At 39.2% G+C, this 17,941-nt stretch overlaps 1 protein-coding gene across 1 annotated transcript in view; it reads right to left on the reverse strand.

The window, feature by feature from the left end:
• LOC146512705 (protocadherin-15-like) overlaps positions 1 to 17,941 on the reverse strand; it is a 231,453-nt gene that overhangs the window by 185,384 nt on the left and 28,128 nt on the right. Inside the window, exons 2-4 of the mRNA XM_085171180.1 lie at positions 16,364 to 16,514; positions 624 to 638; positions 79 to 144 (exon numbers count right to left, since the gene is read on the reverse strand). Of these exons, the coding sequence (XP_085027306.1) occupies positions 79 to 144; positions 624 to 638; positions 16,364 to 16,496 (214 nt within the window). The 5' untranslated portion in view covers positions 16,497 to 16,514. The remainder of the gene's footprint in view (positions 1 to 78; positions 145 to 623; positions 639 to 16,363; positions 16,515 to 17,941) is intronic.

Raw genomic sequence — 17,941 nt, forward strand, 5'->3', positions numbered from 1 at the left:
GCCCATCACATCTTGAGTTTAGACCATTTTTAAAATCTCCTTGTGAAGCATTAAGCAAGAAAGAAAAGATTACTTTACCGTTGGGGCTTTCTTCATCGATGGCAACTATGGTAGCAGGAGGACCCGAGCGGGAAAGTTTGCATTCTGGATAGAAAAACAGAGAACAAAGAAATATGAAAAGGTACCATTAATACACTACTGAATATTGAGTTTCATTATTCAATTTCATTTTAAATGGTCCTCTAAGCACTATGTAGGACTTAGAGGACTGATCTTTTTTCTTTTCTTTTTACAGGGTTGCAGTGCCATGTGTAAGAAAAGGTCTAAGGACAACTCCACAGAGATTGAAAAGGAAAGCTTGGCAGACATAAACTGTTGCTTATGACCTCATTTTTCTTTTTACAGAGAGAGGAAATGATTCTGTAGGCCAGTCGAATTATATCGCGGGAATGAAAGGTGTATAAATAAGGTGAGGTGGAGTAAGGAAGGCAAGAACTGACAGTACAGAGACTGACAGACGTAGCCCACTATAACTATCTCTGTAAGGTTGGCAGGGGTTAATAAACTAGCACAGTGACTGAACACACAGTTAACAGAGAAAGAAAAAGGAGGAATGTTCTCACCCTCATATTGCCAGTCTGCATCAAGAGCCAGCCCCACCACACCAGGAAGGAGAGAGAGGGGAAAAGAAAGGTAGCAGTGAACAGAGGAGAAGAAGAAAGAGATATTAGGAGAAGATTTTCACTTAAGATCAGAATTAACTATCAGAACAAAGACAAAAGGTAAAGACAAGGGCGTCAAACATGAAATGCAGTAAGCAGGTTCAAAGATTTGAAGATGATAGCCAATTTCTGCCAATCTTTCTGAGCTTTTCCAACATCTCTCAGAGCCATCACCCACAATTTACTGTATTACTACGAGAAGAAATTATTTCAAAACTGGCCAGAAGCTAAAAACTGTCTCATTCAGAGGGAAAAGAGCACCTACATTCAAACATTCTCTTTCATCTATTTCCCTGTTCTTGTGAGATACAGTGAAAAAAAAAAAAAAAAGAACACCCACATTCACCTGACAAGCCGATATTACTGTACAGCTCTCGAGGATGGTTGGGAAAATCCCAGAGGAAGGGTGGAAGATGGATATCTGCTCACCTAGAAAATAGACTTCATGGAACAATGATCACACTTTCTCTCTCGTACCCTCTTGCTCTGCCTCTCCAGGATAAAGCATTACAACTGTGTGACATCAGAGATTATATCAGAAGTCGGTGATGTGGTGTGTTGTATTTTCATGTAGAATGAAGCTCCCAAATGGGAACTATTTGCCTGTTAACACAAATAGTTCATATTAGCGCATCTTTCTGCTAAAAATATCAGATTTCCAGTTTGTCATGAATGTTTTCTTTGTCCATACTGTAAAAATCCAACCACATCACTCACTCAAGAAAAGATCTATTCAAGGCCTACTTAATAGATTGATGCCTACTCAAACTGTCTTACTCTATAGTTCCTCAAAAACGGAATCTGGTCATGGTACAGGTGATAATCTCAAAGTCTTAATAGCTTTAGGAAACAGAAACATATTAAACCTTAATAAATGAATGCAAAAACACAACAACACAGATGCTCTCAGACAGCCACACTGCATGGTACAATTAAGCAATTAATATTCAATCATGTTCCGTGTCAGCAGACTATCTACAGCAGCGTATTAAGGTAAACTAAAAATTGAAATGCTGAAATTAAATAAATTTAGCGTGGTAAACCTAATATTCTAACTTTATTTCCTTTCTAAAGTAATTGAAACTGAATACACTGGATTAACTTGTACTATTATATTGGAGCAGCACTAACGCATAGCGCACACCGTGTGCCGCCACTTACGTTTTAGTTAAAAAGTATGTAGCAAATGTTCAGTTTAGATGATGTTACAATAATGTGTTTAACTCATTTTTATATTAAGCTGACTAAATCCCGTGGACGAGGTGAAGGAAAAACGTTGCAAACTGAGATGACTTTGAAATGAAAAGATGAATATAAAATGAAAGAATATTTAAAGATCTAAATACTCAATCACTTTTCTTTCTCAATCTCTTTTATGTGTGCTTTAAATAAGTTGGCATAGTAAATAACTGTTGCTCTTCTTTTTATTGCTTTGCTAATGGCAGATTAAAGACAAAGGTGAAATGTTAGCATCACCAGCTGCCTCTGGTATTTCCACAGAGCTCCAGAACATAACCAGTAAATAATTATGCACAACCTCACAAACATTCAGAAAAAGAAAGAGAACATGCTAGCTGAAACAGAGCAGAAACACAAGTTTCAGTATTCACACTTACATTTATTACCATTTGCGGTTACAGTGAAATGATTGCTAATCACTAGCATTGGAATGCTAATATCAAGTTAGCCTAGCTAGCTTAGTACCAGTAGTTGGTTACTGTTGTCGTGGTACTGACTCCCAAGCTGTCTCATCCAACTACCACTACCATCTATGTGTTCTTCAATATAGAAAGCAGTACACCCTACGCGGACTGGTAGGTTGAGCAAATGGCTCATATTTTGTGGTGTGTGGCTAACTCAACATAAATTTACACAATTTTTTGACTCTGCTAATGGTCTTCAGATGTACTGTTGCCGCATTCCATTTGTCTCAGGAGGAGGATGTCGGTGCTGGAAGTGACATCACTCCAGTATCACTCACTGACATCGCTCACTTTACTATATTGAAATAGTAAAGTTTCGAAAAAAGCTTTATTTATTGATTTTTGCTCCTTAGGAAGGTAAAGCCATTTATACATCACTAGCAATACAGCACAATGCTTGTGTTTTTTTGCACTTAAAGAAGCGGTCAAAGCATATGTAAATGCTCACTGCTCAACTCAGTGAAAAACAATTACTGCATGACGCTACAGAAAACATGGGTTTCAGAGCACAGTGTGTAAAGTGAAACACCTTATCAAATACCAGAGCCAGCTTGTCATTTTCCAAATCAGTAGGTTGCTTCTGCAAGATATAGGTTCCTCTGACTTAGTGGTTTGTAACTGTCATGCACACACTTAAACTCTGTGAGATACATAAATCACTCTTTCTCCCGAGCCAAAATTACTACATTAAATTTGTGGACTTTCAATTCATCAACTTCAAAGAAAATGGTATAAAAGTGGTACGAAACTCAATCTTAAGATACAATGAAGTTGTTCTGGGTTCATATGTTAGTTAAATTTAAATGTATTATCTCTCTATATCATATTGATAAAACACAATTGCTGCTTTAATTTCCCATTTTTTTCAATATTTCATGGGAAATTTTTACTGCACACAAGTAATAGTGTATAATATTACTTTTATGGGTTAGATAGCTAGATATTTAAAGCAAAAGACTTTGGCACAGAAGAATCATCTTCTGTAACCCAAATATTTTTTATGCCTACATCATCCACAGTCCTGTTCATTTCTTGAAAAATACACATATTTCCCCGGATCTCAAGCTGTGTCATGGCTTCCAGGCAGGCTTTGAATGCTTTATTAGTTAACTCAGAAAATATTTTCTCCCTAAAACCAAATGATGTGTCTAGACATATTCATAAACTGTATGTGTTTTAATTGCAAGTCTCTTGTGCAGCAATGGCCAGCATAACTATCTGGACACTCAAAGAGTAAGTGACCTAGTCCAATACAACTGCTCTTACACATAATTTAGAGTTTCACGAAGTTTAAGCATTTTCCGATTTTGCCGTTGTTGTCGAGAAGGTGACGGGCCACGATGTCCATGCCTTTTACCGCTCTGAAGCTTTTTTCTAAGGGTGGATTTCAGGTTAGCAACCGAGAAAGAGGATTGAGCCATGGGACAATAGTCACTAGTTACATCACACTCTCCCAGCTGGTGCATGAGGGTGTGCATGTGTGTGTGTGAACAGCAGATGACAGATGTGTATCCCCTGCCTCACTGCCTTTTTATCCTTCAGTGTAAGCTGATGCCCCTCATATATTACTAACCAGCCATTTGTTCTCCACGGGGCACCTCAGTTTCTCAGTCTCTCTCTACCCACCATCTCTCCTCTTCCCTGTCTCCTCTAATTTGCCTCCTCCTTTCTACCTGTCAGCCTGATTTCCCCCTCAAATAATAAAAATTAAACAGTATGAAACAGTAAACAGCCTGGGTTGTAAGCTAAAGTGGCAGATGAACATGATGAGATTTCCCCAGATGAAATGAGCTAAATCTTTTAAGGTCGTGCTAATTTAAAGTTTCTCTCAAGTGCAGTGAATTCTTCCAAAATAAATATTGATTAAAGCAAATTCTTCCAAGTGTTTGCACAAAGATGGAATGAATTTTGTTGCCACTCTGTTACCAGTTTCCAAATTAAATAATGCATTAAAGCAATCCTCTGTTTCACTGATGAAGAGTCACATTCACAGAAATTCAAATTCTCTGCTCTTTATTTCAAAAGGTCACAGGCATATTTTCACACCCATTAAAGTGGCTCATGAGACAGCGTTCTCAAGCATACAGGCGCTCATATCATATCCTGCAAGTATCTACTCATGTTCACCTTCAAAACTTTACCTGTGTATTTTTATTCTCTCATTGATATGTACTTGTCTTCCTATAAGCGCTCACAGAATCTTCTTTAAGGATACACTTTTTCTCTCATCTTTCAAAGTTTCTTGTAAAGAAATATATAATCACTGGAATGACTTTGTGCACGAGCAAGTGAATAAATCCATCTAATGCCAGCTTCCTGTCAAGCTGATGAAAAGCTCCCCTGAGAACTGTGCAAGGGGAATTGGGGTGAAGCATTCAAGGTGCGGAGCTCATAAAAAAGACTTAAAACTTTAAAATTCAGACAATATCACAGGTAGTCACAGAAAAAAAAAGAGAGAAAAGTTTAAATCCTTTCAGTTTTATCCTCATCAAGCACATCTTTATTTATACTCGGGGCGTTTCAATCAATAACTCCTTTATTTACTATTCAAATGCAGTCCATCTAAATTTGGCAGTCACAATAAGCAGGTACAGGTTGCCAAGATTGGCAGAGAAAAAAAAAGTCCCCATTAAGAACAAAGTTGACTAAGAAAAAACTGAGAGAGAAGTGACTTTGACTGTTAACGACCAAAGCAGTCAACCGCGGTCAAACCAGGCTTGAGCTTGCAGAAAATGACTGTCATTGTTTTCAGTATATACAGACCCACAACCCAGCAACTGTCTCCATGGTACAAACATGGATGTTGCTTAGGACATGTTTTCCACAACTCCATGTGGACACTGACACCACTTTACACAGTTTAGACAATCTAACTCTGATGTCGGTCTGCCCCCACACACTCACGCATCCTAGAGTTACCATAAAATATACATGCTGAGGCCGTGACTCAGTGGGACACCTGGACAAGCCTAACTGTGGGATGCTCACTGTGTGTGTCTATCTGGTTGGATACAGAATGAGTTACTCCACACTGAGAAGACAAAATGCATTAATGTATTGATCTTGTATTATTGTCACTCAAGTAAAAGAATAATTTGACATTCCTTAATAACAAACATAGCAATTAAATTATTGAGTTTTAGAGCCAAGCTTTGGATAACACCACGTTTCTCCACTTCCATTCTTTATTTACATTTCCAGTCAACCTTTATATCCATCTAGATATATGTGTGGCATAGCAGAGAAGCATAGATCTGTTGGGAAAGTAATGAAGCCTAGATGACCTGAAAGACACTAAATGTAAGAAATTAAGAGTTTTGATGGGACAATCAGCTACGTCAGTGTGTTTGTAGGCCACACATGTTACAAACAGACTTTGTCTTAAACCACTGTGTGTCATGAAGTTTTGCAGACCTGAATGCAGAGGAGTAAACTGAAACGCATTACCATAAGCTCACATAAAAAAAGAGACCAAAAGAATTTCACAACGGCCAAGAAATCCAAATAGCAGCTATCTCTGGGTACACAGGAGACACACAGCAATGTGGACAACACAGCAAAGAATAAGGAGAGACTTAGACAGTATATACACAAGATAACAAAGGGAGAGGTAACAGATGAGGAATACAGCTGAAACCAATCAGGCACAAGGAGACAAAGCAAAAAAGGACAAGTCATGTAAAAGTACATACAAAGCACCAGAGATGTGTGGGTTTCAAAATAAAGCAGAAAGCAAATAAACAGGGGAACACCTAACACAGAAGCAAACACTTTCCTTGAGCATTTGCAAAAGTAAAATAAAACAAAGGGTACCCTTGCACCACCACCTTTGGAACTTCATAGTTAGTCGCCATGGATCGAAAAAGATCTAGCTTTGAAATTTATTTATGAACCTGTTCTCTGATTTCAGCTAATCTCCATGTTTAGCCACACACGTATGTTAAGACAGCTATTAATATTAGCTTCTGAATATATAATTCGATAACAAATTAATAGCGTGTCTGAAGGAGTTTAATTCATGGCAAGAAGTCTGATGGTGTGGACTAAAGTGACAGATTGCTGAGCCAAGGTTGCTTTCTTCCCAAATGACAGTGAAGAACACCACAGACATCCCTGATCTTTCAGAGCCATCACCTTGGCCTGCATCCATTTAAATAATTGATTCATTTCATCAGATGATGTTTCAGATTGGCTCTGTGAGTGAAGTATAGTTAGCTAGCTTACAGGGTACTTGTTATTTATCTATGTTAATATAAAAAACAAATCTTCACATTTTGGCATACACATATAATCAGTTTTTTGCAGATGAGAACATCAATCCTTATGCATATCTGTAAAGTGAAAAGGAAGCTATAGTGAGCTATTAAAGCTAGCTTAGCATAGCTACACAAGGTTACAGAATAACCAATTCAGCACCTGGGGCAATCGTGGCTCAAGAGTTGGGAGTTTGCCTTGTAATCGGAAGGTTGCCAGTTCGAGCCCCGGCTCGGACAGTCTCGGTCGTTGTGTCCTTGGGCAAGACACTTCACTTCACTTCACTTCACACCACCCTACTGGTGGTGGTCAGAGGGCCCCGGTGGCCCCAGTGTCTGGCAGCCTCGCCTCTGTCAGTGCGCCCCAGGGTACCTGTGGCTACAATGTAGCTTGCCATCACCAGTGTGTGAATGTGTGTGTGAATGGGTGGATGACTGGTTGTGTAAAGTGCTTTGGGGTCCTTAGGGACTAGAAAAGCGCTATACAAATACAGGCCATTTACCATTTACCTAGACCAAACCTGATCGTAATGACAATTTTAGGTGATTATTGTAGTAAATATATGTTGACTAACCCAGCTTAGCTTAAATATCCAGTACTATACCAGTACTGGATATTTATAGTACTTTATAGTACTATACCAGTACTATACCAGTACTATACCAGATTAGTTGCAAAAACCAATTACATTTAAGGGTAGCACTGAGGAAGCAAAGTTTTCGATTTCTGGCAAATTGTTTTCTATCTGATTCTGCAATAGTTTCTTAAGCTTTTTAATCATTTTTTACCAGGCCATATTGAGAAAAAACAGTGCTCATTTGAGCACGTTGTACTTGACTGCATTCTGCTTGTTACCATCTGTTATGTATTTGCATGGCTTCTTTGCCTGAAGTATACAGAGTGAAAGGGAAAACCCAATGATGGTGAACTACAAAATATGCTGGAATAATATGTGAACATACTGTGGCAATAAAGGCAAAGAAGCGTGATCTCAACAGACGCCTGGGTTGATCGGATATCTGAAAAAAAAATATTGCTCTCTCAAAGGAGAGAGGAACTTGAAACTGCTTGATTGATGGCTACATAAGTTGAATATGGCATACCAAAAATAGAAGGTAAACATTTTATAATAATACTGTCTCGTCTCATGAAAAAGTGTAATGGCTAATTTAACAAGAGAGGAGATTGAATAGCTTCATGTGGTGTGGAACTGTAAAAAAATATATATACCCAAAAAAATCTTCCAGAATATCTTTTTTGAGATACTTCAGAAAGATCTGCGTTGACTATCTCTATTAAATTGTCACTAAATAGAATAGTAGTGACCTTATAATATGTGTATAACATAACCACAGTCTTTAGCCAAGGTGTTCTAGACAGCTTGCAAGTTAAATTAGACATTCTTCTTGATGCAACTTACTTAATCTGCACAAAAGGCCTTTCAAGACCATTTAAAAGCACAGTGTTAAAATAAATGAAAATGGTAGAATAAGAAGCCCAGCTAATATGCTTGCCCATTTATTCTATCAAATGCTGTGTCAGGGCTGCAGCACAGCACAAAGCATATATCAAATTGTTTTGCTACAGGACTGCCTGGCTGGCTGACAGGTTTGACTCCTAAAAATATAATACAAAATCTTTCAAACACAAAAATTGAGAGACATGGTTGTAAACGGCTGAAATACATGAGCGGGCAGAGTGAAGAAAGGCTGTTTTTTCTTTTTAAAGTTCTCCTGTGTCATGTTCTTTTTAAGCTTCCATCAGCAGGTACACCCATCTACAGTCCCTGGGGTCCGATTTCTCTCTGTCTTTACTCCTCTACCCAACCAGCCAGCCATTCATCCATCACCCGTCCTATCCATCCATCCTTTCTACCCGATCCATTCATCCATTGAGGACAGAGCAGGAACAGAGGGGACAAAATTGGTGAGGAGACTATTTCAGGGGAATAGAGAAGAGAAACGAAGGGGAGAATTGGTGGAGGAGGGTAGGCTGAAAGGGGAGAGAAAGGGGGCAGTTGTGATGAGCGGATTGATGGGGAGTAGTGATGAGAGGAAAGGGGAAAAAGGAGACGAGAGGAGTAAAAGGAGGGGATTGTCAAAGAAAGACACTGCAACCTTGTGTTAGATTGATGCATCTCTGGAGAAAACGGATTGTCGACCCACTTGAATTCAGAAAACGAAAAAAAAAATGTATACACACAAAGACACGCATACGCACACACAGACTCAGTGCTGTAGGGATCACCACTTTGTCAGTGTGCTGGCTTATCCATTATTCCGCCTCCCCCCTTTCTCTTTCCCTATCTGCTTCAGTGTGTCAGGTCTGTTTGCAGCCAGTGCAGGGTTGAACACGGCTGACAGCAGTAGTGGCGATGATCGGACAGCAGTTAATCTGAAGCATAACGGAAATACATAAACACCTTCCCAGCACCCAAAATGCTTCTTGGGTAGCCTGCAACTGCACCAGGCTACGCACATTTCAATCTATAGATCCAGTTTGAATATTGACTATAGCTATGACTATACTGTTAGCTGATGAAGTTAAAAAACAAAATAAAGGACTAGTTTGACATTTGTTCAATATGATCGACTGGTACAGAATCCACAGAGGTGATACTTCCGAAACACCTCCTGCAGAATTCAGAGAGACATTCTTGAATACCTTCCCAAGTCCATGAAGCACATAGTTGTGCTTCCACTCACCCTTAAATATCCTTGAGATGATAAAGGTCTACAACCATGACCAGGACAAAAACAGCATTTTTCCTCGTGACTCTGAGGTTGAACTACCAGACGGAGTCTCCTCTCCAGCACCCTGATGTAGACCTTCTTAGGGATTCTGAATAGTTTAATCCCCTTAAAGTCTCCATTGTTAGAGAGGGGAACCATTGTCAGTCTGCCAATTTGGAGGCACCTATTGCTCAGTGTTCCAGAGGTGTCCAAACCAAGACAGCCCCACAACATCCAGAGCCTTAAGGCACTCATGACAAATGTCATCCACCCAGGAGTCCTGCTGCTAAGGAGTTGTTTAACTGCCTCAATACCACCTGATGGGTGAGACATCACCCTCATCCCTAGAGTCTGCTCCTTCTACGGAGGATGTGTCTGTGGGATTGAGGACATTCTCAAAGCCTTCCTTCCACTGCCTGACTAAAGTTAAAGTCAAGCAGCATCAAACCTCACCTATGCGAGAAGACCACTGGTTCCCTTCTGAGTCCTCTCATGATTTGCTAGAATTACTGGAAAACTGCTTCAAAGTTGAATGAAATCTTCATCCACTGGTATGTGTCAGCTGCTTGTGAAATCCAACAGACTAACCAGGGTCAATGGGACTCCATCAACCTGACAGTTCCCTTTACTTTCAGTGTTCACTGTCTGGTTCAGGGACTAGCACAACATTTGCTCTCTGACCTATCATTTTGGATCTGTTGTCTTTTCTATGTTCACTTCAATGTTTCCCCCTTAATTTGAACTTTGAAATCTTTCAGTTCAGCAGAACTTTGAATATGTCCTTCAATAGTATGCTCTGCACATCCAAAGTGAAGTTCTCCACACTAAATATTATGTTATGTTTCTGTTGTATGTGTGAGTCAAGTGCAGATGATTTGGTAAACCTCACTGACTTATCATCATAAATAAGAATTGGGTATGTGGAAAGTAATATACAGGGATGGAGAGACAGCACTAGGGGGTAGTACCAGTGGAATGATATATATAAGGAAAAAAAACAGCAATAAATGTTAGAGGGGTAAGGCTCCAAAAGCAAATGGAAAGGCGGAGAAAAAAACAATCTAGAGAAATACTAGTCTGCTTCAGAGATGGGATATAAGAAGAAAATGGTAGACAGGGAATAAGGGACAGATAAGGACAAAAAGAAGCTGATATAACAAAAGATGGAAGAGACATTCCCAAGCATCAAAGGAAAGCAGTAATAAATATTAAAATCACCTTGAAAACTCCACCCACGCACACGCACAAGGGAAAAATGTCTAACTAACAAATCAGTTTACGTCTATCTGTGTATGTGTGTTCTTAGCTTAGCTTGACATCTCTTCGTCCCATCCACATCAAACTTGATGGATGTACTGCTAAGGACTTGAGTAAGTGCAGTGCCAAACACGAGGTGATTAGAATGAGGGGTAGCCTCATTTTGGTGGTCTCTTCCCTGCTGGTAGGCAAACAATCACCATTATCAAAAGCCTTATCATCAAAGGCAAATGTATGCTGTCATGACGCAATATATCAGTCCAGATCGTGTTATATGCTATGCTGCAATATCATATGTGGCCATGATGTCACAAGATGAGTTTGAAAGAAGATCAAAGGGGATCATTTCAAAGAATAAGATGTTAGGATTAGAATTTTAGATTAATACAAGTTATTGGGACTGAAACAAGACCCCATCCAAATAAAGTATAAGACAGCCTGGGCTAATAAGTGTATTGAGGTCGCTGCAGTAGTATTATAAATCTTAAGTTTCGGTCTAATGTTACTTTGGATGGCAGAGGATTAGACAGGTATTTATTAAAGCTCTTCAAAGTATGACCAATCAAATAGACATTAGTGAGTCTAATAAAACTGGGGTTGTGCTATTTAATTTGCATAAAAACTCAGTCTGCAGTTATGCAAGCCAGAGTTTTAAAAACAGATATCATTAGTCTTGTAGCAATAGACAGGCAAGTACCCAAACAAGTCTGTCTTCAGCAGCAGGAGCGTTGTGCAAAGTTTAAACTAGTTTAAAGATGATTCACATTCACTTGGATCTAGTCCTCCACTACCAGGCATGGAATAATGCCATACGGGTGATATAAGGTGCTGATACATGGATGCATTGCTACCTTCCAAGAAAGGCAGCAATGCACTGACAAAATGCAACTGAGAATAAACGGCTAATAAACAAACTGATTGAAATATGGCACCCCAGTTTAAATGTTTTTGTGTCATGGAGCTAGTGACAAAATGCCAAAAGAGAAGATGGTTCTTTGCTAAGTTGTCTGTTATGTGCACGTTACACCAAATAATTAGAAATTTTCAGTAGCAGGGTGAAGGAAACCTTTGAGGAGTGGAGCTATGGACATTATATTCATCTTTATTGAACAACAGTACAAGATCATGATGGTGACGTACAAACTGCATCCAAGAGAGAAACAGCCAAGTCATACTGCTATGGCAATACCAGCTCTTTCAATCCACACAGACAGCATGCTAGTACAAAGCTAGCAAAGAACACAGAGTAATTGGCTGAGTGCATGTCGACATGTCCAGAGTATGATCTTCAAGTGAGGAGTAGCTAGGCTCCAAACATTGTAAAATTCATTTCTACCTGTTCCTGCTTCTATACTACAATCGCTTTTGAGACTCTTTGGTCTAATTTTCAATTTTGCTCCATGTTGTTAGTTTTGTGTTCATATGTATGCACTAATTATATTGTACATGTTTTCATTAGGATACTTGGTAATTATGTGAAAGTGGTCATGATACGGAGTAATGCAAAAGTCATTCAACAAGTAACGACAAATTAAATTCTACTGTGAGTGCAATGAGTAATTATGTAACTTAAATACTCACTGCATTACTTTAAAGAACAATAACAAGTAACAAGTAATGCTTCACTTTCTTTTTAGTAATAACCCCAATATCAGTTTTATGTGGACAACACTGGTTCATCCGTTGAGACAGTTGCCTTTTTTACGCTTAAATGATTCATAGGTCGGTTTAACAAACAAAGAGAAACTTTGAAAGGCTTTTAGAAACTACTGCTCAACACCCAGTTTATTACCATCAAGACCAGAATTATAACAAAGTCTGACTCTGTAGAAGCCAAAAAATAAAGCAATGAGGAGGGGTTTGGGACTTTTGCACAGTACCTTTATAAACAATCAAGGAAATGGCTTTTCAAACACTAGGCTACATTAATAGCTTAATATCTTTAGTGATGGATGTGTCGTGCTGGTTCGTGATACGCAATCGGCAATTTTATTTATATCCTCACTTCTAATGCAACTTTGACCACGCAGCTGTGAGTGTGGGTTCATTCACAGTGTGAGTGTCACCTCATGGTGAACTGTAGTGAGTAGAAGCAGATTGTCATGCTCATGAAATTTTATGTCACATTTTTTTCCTAGAACATCTAAAAAGCTTTCTGGTATGACAAAGTTATCATAACAGGACAGGGTGAAGACGAAGGGGAAAAGCGGGATATCTAGTTGATTATGTATTGTGAAGTTTTCATTTTTTTAATTTACCATCCTGACATAGAGGTAATTACTCAGGTTCAGCAAAACAAATTAAAGTATTTAGTCTTTAGAAAAGAGCATGTTGACCATCAAGCTATATGTGACCACTTGAGCATAACATTTCAGCCTTTTTTGTTGGCTCTTGTTCACATGCGTTGATAAGTCACAGTCAATTAAACCAAACAGTGAAGCACCTATGCACATGTTAGCTTCAAATTAGTTCATAATCAGTCAAGTTAAAACTTCAATTCATGTTTCTCACTTATCACGCAGAGAAATTTTAGATGTGAATAACCTGACAACGGCTAAAGTAAGCAATTTGTGTGCTACAAATCAAAATGATTTCAGCAATAAGTACTAAGATGTTATTAATTGGAGGTAGTGCCAAGTTTCTAGTGACGAAGACAAACAGGAGCATAAGAGTTTGGAGTAATTACAACTGTCAACAGCTTTGCCCGAAAGCTTGATTTGACTCATTGTATGTTTAATCATCTTGGTATTGAGGCTCATTAAAAATATACTGGTACACTTCTCACCCGGCAAACGAAAAGTGAGTAAATATATTCCTACCTAGGGAGCAGGGCTAATTAAAACAACCTAGTACCCTTGTCGTGTGATGGTCCAAAAAGCTAAAAGGAACCGCTCATCCTGGGACATGGACTCATTAATAAAACACCAGCACTCGTGTCATAAGGGGACCATAACTGAGTAAAACATTGTCTGTCAAAAGGGTACCCAGGCTCATTAAAACATACTATTCTTGTTATAAGCAGTTCCACCAGGATAATGACCGGATCTGTAACTGAATCCAAGTGGGCATGTGTCGTAGGGTTGGACGATGTCTACCACATTGCAAGACTATTATAAGCTACTCCTCCATTCGAGTGTGAGTAATCCTATAGTCACACTTGGAAAACTGGTGTTTGAGCCCACAGCACTACCAAATTATTGCACCTGTGTGCAATGACATTGCAGTATTCTTGCCTTTGAAATGGTTACTGCGAAGATGGGTGCCAGGTCTCTGACCACTCGCACTCTGTTGCTGTCTTCCAAAACACATTTGGTCAGTCCTTTATCAGTCAGATTGTGATTGAATGGCATCAAGTTAGCAAGTGCATGCAATCTCTTTGTGATAATACAGAGATCAAATGTGACCACATACACTGGGATTCACTTTAATTCACTATATAAACTGTTTACAATCAGAGTCCAGCCAGAACCTCATAGACTTAAAGCAGTAATTCAGAAATTCTTCCACAAATAGTGACATAGTTGTTGCAAGAAGGAAACCTAACTACAAAATGACACAGGTACTCAGTAACTTTGCTTTGACTGCCATATACCGGCTGACAACTTGTTGAGCCAAGTCCTCCTTTGCAAAGAGACATGTGCAAACCTTTGTATTTGCCATTTAATCTGTCTGAAAATGATTGCAATCAGTTTGATTTGGATGACAATTGTTTGGAGACATGTTCCCTCCCACCAGGTTACCTGCACAGGAACCACTTGCAATTGGTCTCTGACTGCAAAACGATTCAGTGCAATCATTGGCTAACCACCAACGTTCCCTAACTGAACAAAACTTGTTGTTATATTTTTACTCTAGTGTTACTGAGCTATAATATCTATAATATATATATAGTAAATATATAGATAGTGTGTTTGTTATAGCATGGTATTTGTTCTGTGTTTTAATGGGATGAGCCAAATAAAATGAACACTCTTGATTGAGCCTTTAAAGATGCTGGATGTCATTTAACTTTGGGCATGTGTTACATAAGGATAACTTGTAAGGGGAAAGGCATTTTTAAAACTTAGTTTGAAGCAAGATACCAAAATTGAGGCTAGTTTCTTTTGTTTTAACATTTTGGCTGATCAGTGCACGTTCCCCTTCTATCTATGCGCAGACGCATGGGCGCTCAAAGATGCTCACCTCTGACTAACACCCCTGTCACTTAAATGCCAACCAGATAAATCTCAAGGACTAAGAGTTAAATGGAATATTAATATTCAGATAAATCGAGCAGAAAGTCAAGAGAGTTTTACGCTGAGCTCTCCCATAGGTGATGACTTCATTTATCCTTCGCCTTGCTTCAGCTTCCCCTAGGTTCAGAGAAATCAGAATGTGGATATTTTTTCAGCATTACAATAACTTATTGTAGGCAACCTTTCCCCTTTAGTTATTGCTCGTGTTAAACTCATTGCATATTACTGATATATTGTGAAGTGATAGAAGAGATACTCTTTATCACTAGGGCTGTAAAGCAAGGGATTTAAAGATTGAAACATCCACCAGGGCTGGACTGGGACAAAAAAAATCAGCCCGGGCATTTTGACTAGTCACCGGCCCACCATGGTATTATAGGAAAAGCCATAGAGCCTTTATAATAAACTTAAACCTACACCATCCTCCCTATTCTGGTATTCTAAATGGTATCGGTGGTATTGCTATTTCTAACTTTGAGCTTGTAATAGGTTGCAGTTTCACTGTGGTGGTTCACTGTCAGGTTTGCCTCCCCAACTGTTTTTGGAGTCTTGTGAGGTTTACTATTAACATTCTAATCCATCATGCAGCGCCAACAGGGAGGTGTCTAATTAGTCCCAAATTCCTTCTGCAGCATAACAACGGTCCCAAACATACAGCCAGAGTCATAAAGAACCATCTTCAGAGACAAGGAGTCCTGCAACAGATGGTATGGCCCCCGCAGAGCCCTGATCGCAACTTCATCATGGCATTTTGGGATTTCATAAACAGACACGAGCAACTGAGATGAACTGTGGCAACTCCTCCAAGACTTTACCTGCGGGACACATTGAACAACTGTGTTCACGTGTACAACCCAAACACCAATAAAGCTATTACTTTTCCATATACAGCCTCTTCAAACCACCATATTGGTATTTCAACAGCAGAAATATAGTTTGGGCTGCTGAACCAAGGTGTAATACAGTACTTTGAGCCATGACAGTAATTCAGCAAAATAAATCATCATTATTTTATGCATAATTGAGATAAAAATTTACTTTTTTCAGGGTGAGCAGGGAGGACTATCGCTACATGGTACACTGCATGTAAGTCATAAAATCAAAAAGAATCAATAACCCACAAAGCGTGGCTTAAGCAGATGGTATGAATTCTGAAGTACTGGCAGAAATGGGTATAAAATGTAATATAAACAGGAAAAAAGCTGCAGCAGATGTTAGAATAAAAAGTAAAAGTGATTACATTCAAGATCCCCAGACAAGACCTTGTCACACATGAAATCATGAAAGAATCAAAAATCCTGCACTTTACTACCTAAAATAAGCCTTGACTCAAAAAAGTCATGCACAGTGCTGATATTAAAGCAGACTGAATTACTGAATGAGACACATAAGACAAAACAAAGAGACAAAGTGGAGAGGGAGGACAGTGATCAGGTCATGCAAAGAGAAACTCGCTTTACCTTCTGTGTCTTGGCCAAGGCAGGTTGATAGCATCAGCAGATACAGGACTCCCATTCCTGTTACACTCGACCATTTGCACCAGCCCCATGACAGCGGCCCCGTTAAGCGCATTCTAACCATCTTCACCACCATGCTTCACCAAGCATCCAGCTGGGCGAACAGAGAGAGACAGAGCAGACAGTTAGTCCCAATCAACTGATTCACTTTTAGCTGTGCTGTGTGCAACATTGAAAGCAGCAGCATAAAAACATCTGGTGGCCTCACTCATTGAAAAATAGAGAAAAAAAAAAATTCAAGTAAATTGCAGGTGTTGCCTTTATGTAATGCCTGACCCGTACCCAGGGTCTCAGTGAAATGCAATCTGGAAGCATATTTAGAGATTCTCTCCACAACTAAAAGAAACAGGCAGCAGGCAAAAGGAGTTGCAGAGCATTTGATTGCAAGTCTTCTGAGAGAGCAGAGAGAATCTGCAGAGGGTTATGGATATGGTTAAGCTTAGATTAATGTAATGTGAAAAACACTTCACCTGCAATCTACTCCCTTGCATTTGAATCTCAGCTTACCAAGTTTGACTTCTTGGAAATGGATGCACTGATTTCCCATCCCTTCAGTAGAAAAAGACACTTTCCATATCGACATCGCCCTCCATTACATCCCTATGGGTGAGACACCATCCCAATCCAAAAGCTCAGATATCATTTAATATTCGTTTTGTGTCTGTACCTCACAGCCACTTCATGGCAATCTGACATCTTTGATCAATCGTTGTGCTTGTGCATGAAAGCAAATGATTGTTTCACAGGGATTGCCGCCACAATGGGAAATATAGAAACCTGTGGATGATGAGAGGAAAGGAAATATTTTTGTGCAGTGTAAAATGCCAGTGGTGCTAACAACATTTCAGATCTTGCGGTGGAAAATGTGCCACATTTGAAATGCTCCACAGAAGAGCAGAGAGATATATTAAGCTGGCGTGCATGCAGTCTTGTCTGTGTGTGTGCATGTGTGCGAGTGTGTTTTAACCACTTAGGATGAGATTCATTAAATGTCATAGTGAGAACACAGAGATGAAGGGGGAAAAGTTTCTTTGAAGTTAAAGAAACATTTGTATACTGTCTGAGTCTGTGTGTACATATCTATTAATTGGTCTTGGATTGGTTTGTAGCGGCATCATTTAAAGTGAGTTCAGTTAAGTACAAGGAAAAACATCTTTCAGTCACTCACGATACTGACACACAACTCTACATTAATCTAAACACTCTCAGTCAAGGGTGAGCCACACCTAAGCTCTCTTATGTATGATCTAAGGTCTGGTAGCTGTCTGTTAATGTTCAAACCCTTGCAATTTTAGCTTTTAATTGAACGCAGTTCCTACAGATCAGATATTTGTTAAATGTCACAGCTTAAACACAGAGCTGAGTACAAGGGAAATTCAAAATAGCACTCATAATATCAAATCAAGCACCTCCATGCTGTGCTTTCATCTTTCTATCAGAGCTGTAGTGTTTTTCTGCACAAGGTTTCAGTTACTTACATCTGTAGCTGCAGAGGACGAGTCAAGCACCGACACTGACGGT

The sequence above is a fragment of the Neolamprologus multifasciatus genome, chromosome 8 (assembly GCF_963576455.1).
Source record: "Neolamprologus multifasciatus chromosome 8, fNeoMul1.2, whole genome shotgun sequence".
Classification (NCBI taxonomy): Eukaryota; Metazoa; Chordata; class Actinopteri; order Cichliformes; family Cichlidae; genus Neolamprologus; species Neolamprologus multifasciatus.